Source organism: Carassius auratus, chromosome 41, assembly GCF_003368295.1.
Source record: "Carassius auratus strain Wakin chromosome 41, ASM336829v1, whole genome shotgun sequence".
Taxonomy (NCBI): domain Eukaryota; kingdom Metazoa; phylum Chordata; class Actinopteri; order Cypriniformes; family Cyprinidae; genus Carassius; species Carassius auratus.
In genome coordinates, this window is record NC_039283.1 from 26,014,724 (window position 1) to 26,034,723 (window position 20,000).

A 20,000-nucleotide genomic window follows, 5' to 3' on the forward strand; every position below is an offset into this window, starting at 1 on the left:
GTGTATTGTCCTATAGATTCCTTTCTAACCTCCTTGTGGTCTTTCTCCTTCCCTCAGAGATCTGTCTGTTGACTCGTGGCAGGAGGACAGCAAGTGTCCGAGCAGATACATACTGTCGACTTTACTCCCTCAGTGTGGACAGTTTCAATGAGGTTCTGGAAGAGCATCCCATGATGAGACGGGCCTTCGAGACGGTGGCGGTGGACAGACTTGATCGCATCGGTAAAACCTTCCTGCTCCTTTTACGACTTTTGTAGTTCAAGAGAGATGGATTTACTCACCTTCATGTCATTCCAAATCCATATCCAAAATCTTTATGGTACACAGAAAGTGAATGGGAACTGACAAAAATTATGAGACGTGAGCAAATAATTGAGACTTGAAATATTCCTTTAATTTTGTGTCTGTGTTAATTTGATGACCACATTAATAACCATGTTCAGTTATTTCCTAACTGTCCTAAACCTATTCTGAATTTGTTTTCTCACAGGTAAGAAGAACTCGATTTTGTTGCGTAAGACCTCACAGGGAGGCTCTGTAGCAGGCAGCAGTTTGGGACGGGGTGGAGGGAGCCGTGGAGGAGGAGCAGGAGGTGCCGGTCTGGGTTCTTGTGACAGTGTTCTGGTCCAGCAGATCGTGAAGCACGATAGCATGCCGACCATGCAGGACATCGCAGCTGGGACCCGAGGCTCCACAGGAGGCACTGTCTCCCCCCGACCTCATCCGGTGATCTGGGCACCGCTGGTCCACGCTCCCCTGCAGACGGCCGCTGCTACCACCAGTGTGGCCATTGCTTTGATGCAGCAGCAGCAGCAGCAGCAACAGTTGCAGCAGCAGCAGCAACAACAACATGCCCTTGGAGCTGCCATCTTCCTTCCCTCCGCTATGTCCATCTCCCCATCACCTTCATTCTGCCCGCTTTCTCCTCCCCGACCACCCACACTACCCCCTCGGCAGTCACTCAGCTCCCTCATAAACATAATGGGGGGGATGCCCCCCCGAGGAGTCCCATCCTCTGTAACACCTACACCCTCTCCCTCCACTATGGGACCGACAACTGTGGCCGTGGCTCCTTCAGCGGGTGGAGTTGCAAAAACTCCTCCTACGCCTGCGTCGTCAGTGCCCGCCCCCCTGCAGCCTGGAAGAGCGCTTCATCACAGTCTCCGCCTCCACACGGAGCCCACAGCATCACCTGTCCATAAAGTCCTGCCTCCCTCCTCAGCAGTTGCCCCACTGTCCGTCGAAGGGCGCAGTGTTGGCTCCGCTCCACAGGGGGCCAAAGAGGCTTTGCTGCGTCATGTTGGAGGAGGCAGCACCCAGGGCCTCCCCATGATTGGTCGGCTTACCCAGGAGGCCAGACTGCTCTCCGCCTCCCAGCCGACTCTGCCCCACCGCAGCTGGGCAAGTGTGCAGCCTCACCCACCTCTCCATCGTAAAGCATCCGGAGGAAACCTGCTTCCAGCACCCTTCCTTTCATCATCAGGACTTGCTAGAGGAGGAAGTGCAGGTGTTTTGAGCTCAAATTCGCCACAGCCTGGTGCCACACAGGGACTAACAAACACACCCCTGCTGTTGCCCTCTCAGCTGGCACACACACCTCCACTCATGTCAACTCCGGGATCAGCCCCGTCACCCCTTGCCCCCTTTTTGTCCTCCCCGAAACAAACCCCTCTTTGTTCCACCAACCCTCCTTTATCCCTCGTGGCCACATCTTCTGGTCTAGTGGCTCCTCAAACCCAGCGACCCAAACCAGGCACTGCTATACCTACTCCTTCTTCAACCTCTCCTCCTCCTTACCTACGCCCTCCTTCTTCTCAGTCCACCTCCACCTCTCCAACTTCATCTCCCGGCACCTCTTTGGCTCAGAATTTCTGGTCCAAACCCTCTCAGACACCTCCTTCCCCATCGCCATTGTCCTGCACCACCAACTCAACACCCACCATTACTCCATCTCAAACCCCCACCCCAACTCGAACCCCGACCCCTGTTCAAACTCCTATTCAGACCCCCACCCAATCTAGAACACCAGCGGCATTCCAAGCCCAATCCCAAGGATGGTGTCCAACTCCCGTCCAGATCCCAGCAGCTGCACAAACTCTGACCTCAACCTCCGTTCAGAGTCCGCCTTCCGTCCAGACTCCAAGTAAACCTATGATGGGTCAGAGCCATTCAGATGCTGCTGACCAGATGCCAGCTACTGCCCAGGTTCTTGGTTCTCCTTCGACTTGTTCTGCAGTCTCCAGTCAAACCCAAACCTCAAATGCCATACAGACTCAGAGCTCTTCCTGGATCCCAGGATCTCCCATCAATACCCCAGCCCAAAGTGAACCGTCAACCCCTGTTCTGACCCAATCCCAAACACAAGCCACACCTGCTAAAGCCCCTGCTGTTGCTGCATCATCACCTTCTCCTTCATCACCTCCATCCTCCACTGCTTCACAGCCACAGAAGCCAGCTGCTAGCCAGACTCAGACCTTAAACGTTCTGTCCACTCCCTTAAGTCCATCTCTCATTCCTGCTTCCACTGCCTCCTCATCTACAGTCCTCCAGTCCAACTCCACCACCTCCACTTCAACAAAAGAGGCAAAGAAAATGCAGGACTTGCCTCAGATGCAGATAGATTCAGAGACAAAGAGACAAAAAAAATCCTGCTAGCATGTGAGGAGGGAGGTGGGCGCTGGACAGAGGCTCTTGTTTTGTCCGAGGTGAGTTCAGGAGATGAGATGTGATGAGTCAGCTGTATCAGTTCAGGCTCTGCAGGTTCCATGAGCATGCTGTCTGCGTTCGAGCCTCCCGGTGTTGGTCTGTAGTCTTGACCACGGGAAGGTTTAACATCTCTGACTAATCAACTAATCAAGGTAAAAACAAAAGAGCAGAACATATTTCGCTCCAAAGTAGAACTGTAGTGTCTGTGTTGTCCAGGTCATCTAGAAATGTCAGGTAGAATATTTTTGTAGTCCTTCTGAAAAGACCATCTTGAATTGCAATGGGCTGACTGGTGAAACAGCGCATTTATATTGATCCCCAACAAAACATGGATCCCAACCGTGTTCGTGGAGCCTCCAACACTGCACATTCTGCATCTTTCACACCTGATTCATCAGTCAGTCATCAGCTCTTTAGTAGAACCCCAAGACCAGAAAAGGGTGTATCAGACCAAACAGAGATGTGCATCCAGGAACAGAGTTAAGAACCACTGTGCTAGTGAACGAGCATGATCTTTCGACAGAGATCTGATGAGTTATCTTTCACAGAATAGATGCCAAAAATGTCTTAAAGGGAATGTTACTGCAAAACTGCCACCACCTTAAGATGCATTTGCACAGCCTTGTAAAGATAAAAAAACATCAGAACATCAGAAAATGTTTTATAAAATCATTTAACATCCCCTCCAGAACACAAGCAGCATTTTCCGATCGGATCACCCTCAATCTGGAGACGATAAAAGCATAACCTGAGTTTCAAATGACTTCTGTATGCGAAGCAGCAGCTAGAAATTACCATCACACCTTCTGTCATTGAATATTAGTGACTGAACTTTTGCGACAGGACTAGAACTATCACAACTCATTTGGCACTTTAGTTCACGAGTCTAATATAAAGTGTCCAGGAATCGCTTGGGCACCATACAGGAATAATACATTTTGAGTTCGGAAAGACGTTTCGACACAGCGAATCTGTGTTAATTTAGTGTACACTGCCTGTAAACTATAAATGGTGCATTGTACATAGTGTGTGAAGCAGAACATTAATTTCTACCTGAAAAAAAAGAATCTACAATTGTATCCTTCTTACCAGTTTCGTGTACTTGTGTTTTGTTGTTCTCTCTGTCAGACCGTTAGCCAGTGAATACCTGATCAGTATGCAAACCAAAATCATTCAAATTAAACATTTTAAATCGCACCGCCTTGAGATGTGAGTGAAAAATTACCAAAGGACGTGTTTAGGGAATCAAACCATGAAACCATGCAGCAGGATTTCTTGTATGAATTGAATTTGGCTTTATATTCTCATAGGAAAGGAGAACTTTTGTTGCTATAGCGAGTTTCCATTTGGTGCTTCCACTGATGCAAGAATATATAAGCGGATTCCCTAAAGGCACACAGTGATGGAACAAAATGAGATTACATTTCAATGCTTTTGGATTCTCTCACGAAATGTTTGCGTTGACCTTATGTGTGAGGCTTTTGGTTAAACCATTCCAGTTTGAATCAGGTTTGTTATTTTACTGATGGCCAGTGTCAGCATGCTCAGAAACCTCACGACCTGAGTCTGCATAAACTGATTTAGACGTTAAATATCTGAAAATATCAAACTTGATTTCCAGCTTCTGCTCTCTCGTCTCTTTTTAAATCACCAAAGTGTAACATTTGCCCATTATATAACTAATAATTAGCATCAGAGATGTGATAACTGTAAAGAATATATATATATATATATATATATATATATATATATATATATATATATATATATATATATATATATAATTATTTTGATTAAAAAAAAATAGAAGCAATCCATTAGTAGTTTGTCGTCTCAGATGTTTGATGTTAGTTTTGGACAATGACTTAAACGTTCATACTCTCACTCTGCTGTAGCTGAACTAGTGTTTTGTTTTGAGTGTGTGTTGCACTAAACAGCGAGCGCACAGCAGTGCTTTAGTTCCTCCGTGAGCGTGTCTGCTTCTCTCTGTCCGTTAGTGTCACCACACACATCCGACGCTGGACCAGATCTGCTTTCATCTTTCTCTTGCTCTCGTACTGTAGCCGCTTCCCTTCAGTGACACACACACACACACACACACACACACACACACACACACACACACACACACACACACACACACACACCTCAGTATGAATCTGTCATGTCGTGCCCAGTGCTGTTACTTGGTGTTTTGTGATGATAGTGAGATTATGTCTAATTTAATACCATGATGCCTAGATTGCACATTTAAGGACCAAATGTTTATTTTTATTTGTTTTCACAGCTTTAGCTTTTGAGAAAAAGGAAATAATAGTCTATAATGATAAATACAATGACACGTGTGTCCCTGGAGCACAGAAGCAGTCTTAAGTCGCTGGGGTATATTTGTAGCAATAGACAACAATTCATTGTGTGGGTCAAAATTATCTGGATTTTACTTTTATGCCTGAAATCATTAGGATATTAAGTAAAGATCATGTAAAGATCAACGTATTTTGTACATTTCCTATATAAAAATATATTAAAAATGTATTATTAGTAATATTAATTGCTAAGAACTTCATTTGGACAACTTTAAAAGCGATTTTCTCAATATTTAGATTTTTTGCACCCTCAGATTCCAGATTTTCAAATGAACCATACATAAATAAATTAAAAGAGACTCTTAAGACTGGGTGTGTGGTCCAGGGTCACATCTGAAGGCCACGTCACACTGCACTGACACACACTGATGAAACACAACACACACTTTAGTCAGGTCTGGCGGGATCAGTGTGTTTCCCGTCAGTGGTCAGCGCTGGTTTAACTGCTTGAACATGTGGAAACACATCTGTTGGGTCTTAGACTGTCTGAGAAGAGACGTACTGTACAGTTCTGAGTCTGTCACTGCAGTGTGAACTGGCCTTTAGAGAAATAATGATGAACATGTAAAAAATGATTTGTGCCAAATCAGAATAAAGTGAATTTAGAATCAGTTTTCTGGATCTGTTTGTTAACACACACACACACACACACACAACCACGCAGGCACACACACACACACACACACTAATGAAACATTGTTCTGAATGTACCATTTGTAACATACAGGTTCAGTTGCTGGTCTGTCTGTGTGTGTGTGTGTCTTGTGTGTGTGTGTGTGTGTGTGTGTGTATCATATCAGGACACAACTCTGTATAATGACATGGGTATGACACAGGTATTACAAGGAGAGGGTGACTTATGAGCACATAACCCATGTCACCATTTTTCAAAACACTTATAAATCATACAGAATGAGTTTTTTTTTTGAGAAAGTAAAAATGCACAAAGTTTCCTGTGAGGGTTAGGGTTAGGTGTAGGGTTGGTGAAGGGAGATAGAATATACAGTTTGTACAGAATAAAAACCATTACACCTATGGGATGAACACACTTTACACAAAAACAAACATGTGTGAGTGTGTGTGTGTGTGTGTGTGTGTGTGTGTGTGTGTGGTGCACAGCTGCATCTCATCAGGGCTGGTGGCTGGTTTGCTCCTGACAGTGTAATGAAGCTCTGTTCTCTCCTAACAGTGTTGATGATCAGTGAGGACCGCAGCAGCCCTGTTTATCTCTACGAAGCAGAGCATTTATAGTTCGTGAGAGAATCCGAGGACAGTAAAGGTTGTATCTCTAGCAGAGCAGCTTACTGTTGTAGCTCTTTGCCTTCATGACAACAAACTCTTAGAAGAAAGGGATCATTGGGGTTTTATATAGAAGGCACAAAGGGTTCATATCTTGAATTTTGTGATCATTCACATGCATTTATAAATGCATTTGAATACACCGAATAATGCAGTGAAAGAACGCACTCAAAATGCACACGCGCACTAGTACAACTTCATCATGTAACTTTACATTAGTCTAGATGCATGCACTTTTTAGGCACGATTTGTTTCGTTTTTTAATATACTTGATACTGTTAAAAGGCACATCACTAAAACAAAAAATACGAGTTCACATTTCACACCTAAACAAGCGTGGAAAACGTAATTAGAACTAGCTAATAAATTAGTTAAAAATGCCTATCCATATACAGCTATGATTCGCGATCCCCAAACTGACTCAAATGATTCGCGATCCCGCTCCAACTCCCAAACTGGAGTCAGATGACTCAAATGATTCGCGATCCCGCTCCAACTCCCAAACTGGAGTCAGATGACTCAAATGATTCGCGATCCCGCTCCGAACTGCTGAACTGACTCAAATGATTCGCGAACCCGCTACGAACTGCTGAACTGACTCAAATGATTCGCGAACCCGCTACGAACTGCCGAACTGACTCAAATGATTCGCGAACCCGCTCCGAGCTCCCGAACTGACTCAAATGATTCGCGATCCCAATACACATAATGCTATAAAAGTGTGCACATAGAGAGAAATAAACAGCAGATGTTCATGTTAACAACTTCTTTAACTTGAGCAAACGCTGCTAATACACATACATTTGTTAATAAAGTAAATAAAACGAAAACATGCTACTGAATAAAAATAAACGATCCACTCGAAAGTCTCTGCTCATCATGACAGGACCTAGATCAGTGAGCTGCGTCTCGGGCCGATGACGTCACTTCCAGGGAGTCATGTTGTACACGCCCCCGTCCCTTGACTCCACCCCCACGTCAAAACAGTGTCACAAAGAGTGACGTGCAGAAAAGTAAAGCGCAAAGGGAAAATGGTATCGCAAGCTCAAACTAGACTGACACACAAAATAAAAGCAGCATTGCAAATAAATTAATAAATATGACCATGGAAAATATTTATTGCAAAATCATTGCTTTCGCGCTGTTTCATTTGTTTCGCAATTTTTGTTTGCAAAAAGCAAATGTATTTTCCTCAATACTTTAAATAAAATGTTTTAAATTTGTTTTTGTATATTTTACACAAGGTAAATCTTTCTGATTTATTAAAATAAAAAGTCACATATACATGGATTTTTCTGGGTTAAGCCCCGGATCTCCCCTCACCCTAGAACCACCCCTGCCTTCAGCTATTAATGGTACGTTTACACTGAAGCATGTGTTCCACAGAAGAAAGAAGGTCATGGAGGTTTGGAGTCACACGAGGGAGAGTAAATGAGCACAGAATGATTATATTTGAATGAACGTCATGTTAAAAAAAAACTAGATTTATATTTCTCTCTTCACACAGGAAACTGAAGATCACACGCTTTGCATTGTGGGATTTCGTATAGTGTTCATGTTGTTTTTAGATTGCAGGTTCCAAATATGTTTGGGGAAAATAGCTTCAGCTAAAAACTGTATGCACGAATTTCAGCATCAGAATGCGCTTTATTCACTAAGTGTGTGCAAACACAAGGAATGTGTTGTGTTTTAAACATGCATACATATACAACAGAAAGAACATTTAAATAGTAATAATAATGTGGTATACATCTAGAACAGAAGGTTTATGTGCATTATTTATTGTATAACTAAATGTACTTAGATAATTCCCACCGGTTTTCTCTTTGTGCTGCTAGTGAAGGCCTTTGTCCAGTTTCTGGATCTTTCTAACCAAACGACAGAAAGGGTTTGAGATGGATCCATAGATGTCGTCTCAGGATTTGATGCTAGGTTTGGACAACATGACTAAACAGTTCATATTCTTCTGTAACTGACCTGCTGTTGAATCACGGGATTGATCGTCAACTTTACTCCTTGAATGCACCGAAAGTCACTTCGGATAAATGTTCGAATTTAAATATTACAATCAGTCCAGGGTTTCCCAAAGTGGGCTTCCTAAGTTGCTGAATCAAAATGGCTTTACATAAATTATAAAAATGTATGATTTAAGATTGTCAAAACAAAAAGTGTTTGCTGTACTGTGCATCGTGGGAAGATTAACCGTGAACATGCGAATGTGTTGATAAATTACTGAAATATTAAAATCTGCTCTAAGTCTATAGTTCAGCTCAAATGAGGTCAGGTGAAAAGAGTTTGTGGACGTCTGTGTCCGATAATATCCAGTAGATGGCGCTCCCAGCTCATTTACTGACAGCTTGAGTGATAGATCAGCGTCATCAGCAACACATGAACAGTAGAGCTTCAGAGATGATCTAGAGCTGAGATCTTCAGATCAGACCCCAGCTGAACACACCTGATGGAGAGACACGGAGGATGTGCTGATCCAGGACCAGCTCGGAGACACTCGAACACACCTGCATCAGGTGACAACATGGAGGAACAACTGAGCACAGATATGAATTTACTGCAGATGCTGAATTTATATGGACGAAGGGTAAAGGAGAGAGCCTCTGCCACACCTGTGTGGAGATGTGAAGGTGTGTGACCACACATGTCTCAATTCTGGCTGATGTGGATGTTGCCGCTGTAATCCTTTCATTGCTTCACTCACACACACACACTGAACCACATCAAAGCGGAAGTCAGTGAATATGAGTGTGTGAGTGAGCTGTTAAACCCTAACCTCATCCTGACACACTCCTTCATTTCTCATGCATCTGCTCTCCTCTCAGAAACACTTCTTCAGCCTGTGTTTGTATCATCATCATCAGGCGCTCCTCCTGCTCGTGCACGAGCCAAACTTGTATTAAATGACAGATCATTAATGATAGCACACACACACACACACACACACAGCAGCACTTTCAGTATTAACAGTGTGCGTGATATTGCACGTCAGAGTGTCTCCTGAGTTTAGTGTGAATACAGAGCTCGATCACTGACATCCGTGTGTGTTCTCGCTATATTTGACATGCAAATTCAGAGTTTGTCACTTGACTCATTTTCAGAAGCAGAAGTGGAAATGCGCGTTCAACATGAAAACGGAAGAAGCGCGTTAAATGTGATCAGCGGCCGCGGTCGGTCCACTCATGCCCACCCTCATCAGCGCACGGGCGCGCGCGCGCAGAGTCCGACCCCCCCCAGCGGCCCTCCGCCGCCCGCAGAGCCAATCACCCGCGGCCGCTGGAAGTAGGACAAGCCGCTTCCTGGTTGCAGGTTTAAGGAGGAGTCGCCGGAGTCCGTCAGGAGCGGGTCAGAACCGGCGGAAAGACACCGGATAGAGAGACCAGCCGCTACCGGAGACCGGATCCGTGCGCGCGGACGCGTCACATTGAGGAAGTGCGCGAGCGCGCGGTCAGGTGGGACACGGCGGGGGAAACTCAGGTGACACCGGCTCAGGTAAAGCGCTTCTCTTCCGTACAGCGCGGAACAGCTACTTCACACGCGATTTCAGCGGCGTTTTCTTTCATTTCACCGGCTTTCGCTCTGCCTGCGCTCATTGGTTTTATTTCACGGATTCTTATCGCCGGGGTCACGAGAGGACGCCCACGTCACGGCTGCTCGGTAACTCCCGTGTGACGTGTCGGACATATTCTGCTCCCGTTTCTGTCAGACGACCTCCGTGCTGTCATTAGAGACGCTTCGCTGTCATTTTCTTTCTTTCATTCATTCATTCGGTGTTTGACGAGCGGCTTTTACCTGACAGGTGAGTCCGCGCGCGGGATAATAACCCGAGTGGCCTTTGGGTAATACTTGGTTTTAGTGGAGAAACGCGCGTTGAGAGGCACTTTTAGACGGCCTTGTGTGTGGGGTGTGAGAATTGAACTTGTCCTCGCGGAGACTCGCCCGTGCACGCGCGGACGAACCGGCTGAACCGGATCCGCTGGTGATCTATAATCGGGTTTAACTGTAAAACACCCGAAGCTGCTGCTGTTTGTGTGTTTGACAGTCCGCAGCAGCTGCTGTGCTTTTTTCTTTTAATTAGTCCTGCAGTTCAATTAGGCTCTCACCTGCTGCCCCCCCCCCCCCCCCCCCCACCCTCAAGGCCGTTGTCATAGTAACTTAATTACTCAGGTAATTCGGTCGGTCGGTGATGACGCGGTTCAACCCACCGCGCGCGTGAACCCCCTGACATCTCTCTCTCTCTCTCTCTCTCTCTCTCTCTCTCTCTCTCTCTATACATGTATAATATAAAAGTTCGCATGTGTTTTGTTTGAATATCATATTTGATCTATCAGGCTTTTATAAACAGAAACAGCTCGATGTTATTCAGAGACTCAAACGGAGTAAAATATGAATCTGCTGCAGAAGCTGATATTTGGAGGACATCATATTTTCGCCCTCACATTGGTCTGGAGCACATTCAGTGATAACAAGGTCATCCTTGTGATCATATTTTGTAATTATCATGTAAATCTGACAAAATCTGACTTGCTTTTATGAAAAGGATATTATTTTCATACATGTCCACTGTAGAGGACAGCTAAAAGTGAGTTTATTACGCTTTTTTGGAGGCACAGCAAATTAATAGGAAAATAATTATATATCAATATTCTTAAGAAATATAAGATATTATTATGAAAATCTGGCCAATTATTGCTCCCATTATTACACTTCTTTTTTCGACATGCTGTCCCAGCAGCACTTTAATATCCAAATTAGGTACGGTGTAAAGATAACACTGTGTTTAATGGGAAAGAGGAGTTCATGGAAATATTACACACATATTGCATTAAGTAAAATGGTATGTCAAATAATTTTGTTATGTCTTTATTAACAGAGTTGAGAATCATCCTTATACAAAGGTTGATATAAAAACAATTCTGAAACCTAGAAATGTATTTTTTATTTTTTTTTAATCCCATTGTTTTTGCCTTATGTCTTTTTTTGAGTCCTGGTGTCCTCTAGAGAGAACAAAACATAACATACGAATAAAATAACATGTTTAAAAAATGTTACTTTTCAATTTCAGTTACTCTAAACAATGTAATGACACACACACAAATACTAAATTCACAAAGCAGTTTTTTCTTCTTCTCATGAGGTTATGATGAGATTCTGCTGCTCGTGCTGTAAATCAGTGAGATCTTTCTAACAGTAGAGCAGATACTGATATAAACTGATCTGAATATGAGTCTGTATCTCCAGTAATGTGTTGAGATGTAAATGATCCGCACATATAACACAGTGACTGAGAGCTGAAGAAATCAAGGCTCCTCAGAAGATGTGAGATGTTCTGGAGGCTTGTGAAGATCATTCCTCCGCTGAGGAACAGTGAAAGTAAAGCTTCTGGAAACAAACGCTCCTCAAAAGATCCTGAGGATCAGATTTGAGACTCTAAAACATGATTGATGGAGAATCCAGTAAAGCTGAGCTGCTTCAGTCCAGGAAGAGTTCATCTGGAGATATTACTGACCTTTACTTGATCAGAATCAGGAGAGATCTGACACGAGGAGCTCCAGAATTACACTAAAAGAGCTTCGACTCGATAAAACACGCTGAACTCTCAATCAGAGACAGAAGACACGAGGAGATCGAGTGTGACAGGTTTATATTCATGAATCATATAGGTTATGATGCTTTAGACTTTAAAGTGTTAAAACACTTCTATATGAATTGCATAATGCACAATTATGATCTTGAGATTATAGTGAATTGTTGTATTTTTAGGATTCATATTCGTGTGCAATTTAACTAAATAAGATGTTACGATCATGGTGAGTTAGCTCTAGTTGTGTGAGGTTTCAGTGTGTGTACGAGTGATCTGAAGACATCACAGACGAGCGAATGAAATCTTCAACCATTCAGAGTAAATGATGCGGCTGTATGTTTCTGGAATCGTGTGATACACGTGTGAGACGTTCAGACGCATGAGAGCATGAGTGATTCTCGCTGGACGGCGTGATCCAAGCATTGCAGTGTTTCTGTGTGTTTCATATTATATTTCATTACTATCATACACTCAACACTGTCTGTTTGTCTGTTCATCAGGATTGACCCAGAGCGAGCGAGAGAGACGGACAGACAGAGGTGCGTCTGAGAGTTTATGGACTGGAGGTAAGAGCAGTGTGTGTGTGTGTGTGTTTGTGTGTGTGCGCGTGCGCGGGTGTGAGAGCGGTTCGGCATTTCTGCAGTGGTCATATGACTGATGCTGACAGAACTGTGACCGTCGTTCATGGATTTCCCTCTTCCTCTAAAAAGACCCTCAGATGAAACACACACCCACACACACGCACCCACACACACATACACACACACTGTTCCTGTAAATGCTGTATTCAGGGCATGTGGAGCCATGTAAAAATTTCCCCATATCTCACTTACGGTTTTCGCTTTCATGCAGTCACAGGAGAGAGAGAGAGAGAGAGAGAGAGAGAGAGAGAGATGGGGAGGGGGAGACCGATAAAAGAGAGAGAGAGACAGATGGGTGTAGGGTCATGTGCTCGATCGCCCGTCTGTCATACACTGAGCGTTTGCTCTGTCTGTCTTTTAGGAAGTGGAATCATTAGCATTTCCTTTTTCTGATGCAAAGTTTCACTCCCGTCGACAACTTTGCTTGACCACCACACACACACACACACACACACACACATTCACGTGTTTACTTCTGCTGCTGTAATTACAAAGACTAACACACATCCTTAACCAGAACAGTCAGGATGCATTTCATTTTATTTGACTCATGAATCATACGTCTGTCTTTGATCAGATATTCTGTGCTGGAGGCTCTTTTACTTCACATATAAGTATGTTATTAATGTGTGTGTGTGTGTGGTGTGGGGGGCTTTGATGCTGATGAATGTGGAGTGTTTGGTGTGAAACACTGATGTGACGCTGACCCTCGGCTCCTGTCAGACTCAAGTTTGTTCTGCTGTTGAGCTTCAGAGGAGAAACAGGAAATAGATGAGGATCAGTTGGTTTTGCAACATCATCTTCACACACACACACACACACACACACTGCACCCATTACACTTCACACACATGAAGCAGTGAAATCCTCCCATAAACACTTGACTGATGAGTTTACGACACACACCCACAGCATCCAGCATCACACACACATACAAACACCACCTCACATTCCCACACTGAAACTTGATGGTCGACGTGAAACTGCTGACCAGACAGAGATGCTGCTGATGACACCTGACACACACACTCTCACACACACACACACACACTCTCTCACACTAACACACGCACACACACACACACACACAGACACTTACACAGACACACACACACATACACTCTCAAACAAACACACACGCACACAGTCAGATTCACACACACACTCTCTCTCTCTTTCTCTCTCTCTCACACACACACACTCTCTCACACAAACACTCTCACACACATACACTTACACAGACACACACACACACACACACAGTCACAGATGCACACACACACTCACAAACACACACACTCACTCTCTCTCTCTCACACACACACACTCTCTCACACAAACACTCACACACATACACTTACACAGACACACACACACAGTCACAGATGCACACACACACTCACAAACACACACACTCTCTCTCTCTCTCTCACACACACACACACACACACACACTCACAGAATCATATACAGGTGCTGGTTATATGATTAGAATATCGTCAAAAAGTTGATTTATTTCACTAATTCTATTCAAAAAGTGAAACTTGTATATTATATTCATTCATTACACACAGACTGATATATTTCAAATGCTTATTTCTTTTAATTGTAATGTTTATAACTGACACCTAAGGAAAATCCCAAATTCATTATCTCAGAAAATTAGAATATTGTGAAAAGGTTCAATATTAAAGACACCTGGTGCCAAACTCTAATCAGATAATTAACTCAAAACACCTGCAAAGCCTTTAAATGGTCTCTCAGTCTAGTTCTGTAGGCTACACAATCATGGGGAAGACTGCTGACCCGACAGTTGTCCAAAAGACCATTGTCACCTTGCACAAGGAGGGCAAGACACAAAAGGTCATTGTAAAAGAGGCTGCTGTTCACAGAGCTCTGTGTCCAAGAACATTAATAGAGAGGCCAGTATACCAGGATGTTTTAGAGCACTTCATGCTTCCTGCTGCTGAACAACTTTATGGAGATGCAGATTTCATTTCAGATGGCCAAGATTTAAAATAAATCCTTTCTTTGTATTGGTCTTAAGAAATATTCTAATAGTCTGAGATACTGAATTTGGGATTTTCCTAGTTTCAGATACAATAATCAAAACCTGTATCATTTGAAATATATCAGTCTGTGTGTAATGAATGAATATAATATACAAGTTTCCCTTTTTGAATGGAATTAGTGAAATAAACTTTTTGATGATATTCTAATTATATGACCAGCACCTGTGTATAAAGACACACACACACACACACACATTTAAACATCATTATTATTAATTTTTTACTGTATAAATATTTCTCGTCAGAATTCAGGCAAACATCACAGTTAAATATCACAAGCTCCTTTAAGTTATCAAACTAATTATTATATTATTATAATGTGCATGCTCTTAAAAGTGTTTAAGATCAATCAAAGATTTTTTTATAAACTCTATAGTGTTTTTTTGTTTTTGTTTTTTATTAAAAAAGACTAATGAACTCCGGCTACAAATACATTTTCTGCTGTTTTTATCAAGAAAATAAGTTCTGCTCTATGCTGTATTTTGGTGTGATTTTTATATTCAAAGCATCTATCCATTAAATCAAGAAATATTATTTTGTCATTATTTATTCCCCTCATGTTGACTTTGTTCTGTTGAACATGAAATAAGATATTTTGATTATTTATATATGTGTGTGTGTGTGTGTGTGTGTATTTGTCCTTAAGTCAGTGGCTCTAGTGTTTTCAAACTGTGTTGTTTAGCAGAAGAAAATCAGTCGTACAGGTTAGAAGGAGCTGAGAGAGTTAATAATGACAGAATGATGATGGTTTCTGGATGAACTGTGTGTTTAAATAATCCTCAGACACGTCACAGATGAAGAGTTAGAGAGTGTTCCTAAAGAATGATCATCCCGTCCGTCTGTTTTGTGTCAGATGATTTCTGATCACAGTTTGTCCAATAATGCATCTTGTTTGTGAAAGCATTAGATTGGTTCCGCAGGTGTTTTTGGAGGGAGATTCTCATTCTGAGTGACTCATCAACTATTTGCTGTTTCTCTCTGTTTGAAATGTGACTGATTTAGAAATGGTTAAAGTGTTGACCTTTTGACATTTAGAGTTTGTAGGATGCTTTCGAAGCGTTTATCAAAGTGCCGACTGAGTTTCACTCGAGGCCTGTGAGAGTACAGTGAACAGCGTCGGCTCGAGCGTGTGCAGTTTAGCTCAAATAACTTTCATATCTGATGCTGAAGCTGAATAATCGCTCTATTGTCTGCGTAGAGCTGCTTCCCGGGGAACAATCAGAGTTTTAAAACACTGTTGCAACATTGTTTCAAAAAAAAAAAAAAAAAAAGTCCAGTTTTCTTCTCGTGATTAGAACATTATTTTAAAACGTTTCTCATGATGTTTCTTCTACTTTCTTCCCCCAAAATAAAATGTAATATTTACGATTTTAAGAACATTTTCTCTCAGCGTTATGATTTGATAAATTGAATATTTGGTGATAACATTTATGTAAGAATCGTTCCCTGTCAGCTGCGTTTGAATTGGTTTCATATTTGATGAAGTTTCCATCATTTATTTTCCTGTTTGTTTCTGTCAAGCCGCATTGAATCGTTCTCGACTGCTGTAGAAATAAATGAGATCTGAAGAAGAAATACTCAGTGTCTTCTGCAGTCTTCCATCAGGAACGTAACTTCTTCTCTTCAGTGTTGCACAGGAACAGAGCTGTGTTTTCTCATCAAGAGTGCTGTGAGCGTCAGACGCCCTCTGTGGGTTCATTCCAACGCTGCAAACTGCTTTTCTTTCCAGATTTCTAGATCTGCACGTGTTTCCTCACATTAGATGTCAGGAATGAATCTGCAGGAGACCAGCTCTAATGAGAATATGGGAATGAATAACTCGTCTCTGCTCTGGAGAGAAGCGTCGGCTCACGCATCAATCTAAACCTCACTTGTTGTGGCTCCTCTGACGTTCTCTGAAAGTTAAGCACAAACCAGTGTTTTCCAGTACCGCCACCAAAACATCATTCTTGGAACGTTCTTCTGAAACATTTGAGTTTTTTTAAAAGCTACTTGTTTCAGAAAACATTGGAAAGTAACATTCCCGTAATGTTTGCGTAGAAGTTCAGATGGAATGTTCCCTTAACGTTCAAGAAAACACTGGATGATTAAAACATTCACTTTCTAAGAAGCCCGTGTTTATAATAAATCAGATTCTCAGATGAATGCATCATGTATTATATATATATACATAAAAATAATGTTATCATAACAACAGTTATGCTTTATTTAATGCATTTTAGTATTTACTAATTTGTGGATATAGGTTTTAAGAGAATGATGATTTATAAATGAACACAAAGATATAATGGATTATAAATCAGTTAGCTTGTTACTTTAATTAAAGCAGACAAAGACCACTTATAAATAATAATAATAATAATAATAATAATAAATATATAGTTTTTCTTAAACAGCTGTATGATCTGATATCTGATGTGAATATGGCACATTTGATTTGAACTTTATTGTAATATCAGTAGATACTAAATAATGAGACTTATAATCCATTTTAAATAATAAACACAGTGTTTATTAATAATCACACTCATAAAATATACTCTGCTAAATGCATAGATTAATGAATTAATTAAATTAAATAAGTACATTTTTTAATGTAGCCTGTTACAAATGTTGTTATGATTATTTTTATATATATTAGTTTTTGTAATGCCTTAAGAATACGCTTATAATGTGTTATAATGTGAATTATAGAACATATATAGTCATTTAACACTTAAAGCCTTTATGAATAGTTTAATAATGTACACTGTAATGCATAATATCTATATTATCATAAATAACTGTTGAAATGCATATATATATTTGAAAGTGTGTTTGATGTGTGTTTAATGTGTTCTACTTTCTAAAAGTGTGATGATGAGTAGATAAGTATTTTAATGTATTATAAGGTGCATGCTATATAAAGTGAAGGATTGTGAATGTTCTTGTTCTGTTGTCAGTATCGCTGGGTTGCATTAGTTTGGTGATTGACGTGGTTTGAGCTCAGATCCTCAGCGTTTGCTCGGAGCATGTGTTCAGCACGGCCTCGGACGGATCTGAAGCGAGAGGATAAATCATGCTAGAATCAGATGTGCAATGATTTAAAATACGGAGATGTTGAGGAGTTTATAGTGAACACTGTAGAGCAGGAGATGATGAAACCCGTCTGCATTTTAAACTCATTTTCTGCTGAATAGACAACAAGACCACACACACACACACACACACACACGTGTGCACCCTCACTGCAAACACAGCTTCCTGTGTCTTTATCTTTCTCCCACTCTCACCCCATTTCTGCTTCTGTTTACCCCAGCCTCCTCCTCTTCCTCTTCTCTTCTTTCGTTCTGCGTCTCGTCCTCAGCTCTGCTCTCTATGACACATCTCTCCCCCTCCTCACTCAATCCACAACCCTGATTTCATGCTTTTCTTTGGTTTTTCTGCTGTGAGTTTCCTGTCGTTTCCCCCTCTGTCGCGCTCCTTCAATCTGCCCCTGGATCTCCACACACACATACACACACACACACAGCGTTTCTTGTGTGTTTTCGAAGAACACGTCTTTATTTAGACAGAGCAAAGCGCTTGGTTTTCTTTTTTTAGACTGTGGGCTTTTTCCTCAAATCTCAGACCCCAGATTGGTTCCTCTGAGCTCCTCGTCTCGTGTTCTGCTGCTGAGAACAGCTTGATCTTTCTGACCTTTTTAAATCTTTAATTTTGTGCACATCAACAAAGTTCACGCTCAGAAGAAAGTACAAAAGCTGTCTCTGGGGCAATACCCTTTCAAAATATACTCAATGCACTCGTTTGGGATAAATCTGGTACAAAATAAGGTGAAAAGGTACTGTCCCAGTGTCTTTTTCCCCCTGAAATTGTTATTAAAGCCTTTATATATAATGCATTATAAAAGTGCTTCAATTCACCTTATAATGCACTATATAATGAGTTATAACAAATAATAATATTTAACTGTGTAATGTATTAAATCTTCACACATTTTAATTAAAGATATAATGCATTAGAGTGTACAGTATGAATATATCTTTGTGAAGCTGTCTTTTATGGCTTTGATGATGATGAAAAAAGCACTTTAGAATAGCTAACACTTATTAGCATGCATATCATTAGCCATGTATCAGTGCTAATTTAGATCATGCCTTATTCTTCATCTCTAATCTCACCTAAACCTAACAACTACATTACTAACTATTACTAAGCAGCAAAATAAGAATTTATTGAGAAAAATGTTGCAGTTAATAATTAACAAGTGTAACCTAATCTAAAGTGTTACCTTTTTTTCTTTTTTTTTATAAATACATTAAATATTTTAGAATAAACAACATACTATGAAAGCTTGTTTTTAGAGTGAAAGTGATAAGAAAAGTATTTTATCTTCTCTTTATATCCTACAAATCTGACTTTAATTTTTTGTCCAGACTGGACTGTTGCAGTGCTCTCTCGACAGATCTACTACAGTCAAGATTCATTTTTAATGAGTCAATAATAATGCAAGTTTCTGCTGGTATTAAACTGGAGGCACTGATGTTCCCCTGGCTCTGCACCTTTACCTGAATCACTTCAGACTGTGTGCCTCTAGACGCTCGTCTTCTTGATTGTTCATTCAAAGATTCACTTTCACAGACTTCTACAGAAACTGTTCCTCAGTCCCAGAGTCCTCAGTCATCCTCAAGAATCTTTATTTCACCCTCTAACTCTACCCATCTCTATTCTAATTCTATTATTTAAAAAACCTTGCCAGTTTTAGATTTGCACTCTGTTCATTTAAAAAAAAAAAACTTCTCTAATATTTTTGTATTCTATTTGTTTTCTATTTATTCTACATATTAACAAAAGCATAAAAAGACCTCGAACACTTGCTTGCTCTATTCTTTTTCTAGCTGTTTTCTTTTTATTTATTAATTAATTTAAAATCCTAGCATCTGCTAAATGACTAAATTTGAATGTAAATATATAATAACATTGTAACAATTTAACCCATTTAAATTAAATTAAGATACAAAAAAATATTATTGAAAATCTAATATTATATATATTTATTTATTAATATATTAATATTTTTTTATATGAATTTGCATTACACAGAAAAAAGTGCAGCAATATATTTTCTGTTCATCATTTGAGCAACTGAGCAATACAAGCGACAAGTTATTTCACGTTCACAGTTGTGCTGTGTGTGTGTGTGTGTGTGTGTGTGTTAGGTGTGTGTTTTTAATTTGTTCAGTATATTTCGAGCACCGTTTCAGGCAGTGCATCTGAATTTCATTTTTTGTATCATGCAGTGACAATAAAGGAAATCAAATCAGATCAAATGAGTAATAAATGG

General features: G+C 41.0%; 2 protein-coding genes across 5 annotated transcripts in view; both read left to right on the forward strand.

Annotated features, from left to right (window-relative positions):
• Nucleotides 1-4,371, forward strand: part of LOC113059433 (potassium/sodium hyperpolarization-activated cyclic nucleotide-gated channel 3) — an 11,596-nt gene extending 7,225 nt beyond the window's left edge. The window contains exons 8-9 of the mRNA XM_026227930.1: nt 58-222; nt 491-4,371. Coding sequence (XP_026083715.1) covers nt 58-222; nt 491-2,655 — 2,330 coding nt within the window. The 3' untranslated portion in view covers nt 2,656-4,371. The remainder of the gene's footprint in view (nt 1-57; nt 223-490) is intronic.
• A 4,996-nt stretch (nt 4,372-9,367) lies between these two features.
• zbtb7b (zinc finger and BTB domain containing 7B) overlaps nt 9,368-20,000 on the forward strand; it is a 21,210-nt gene continuing 10,577 nt past the window's right edge. Inside the window, exons 1-2 of one of the 4 annotated variants that reach the window (XM_026227954.1) lie at nt 9,368-9,872; nt 12,465-12,503. The gene's annotated coding sequence lies outside the window, so the exon portion shown is untranslated. Of the gene's footprint in view, nt 9,873-9,896; nt 10,180-12,464; nt 12,531-20,000 lie in introns of those variants that run through there. The other 3 variants (XM_026227951.1, XM_026227955.1, XM_026227953.1) reach the window with 3 other exon arrangements.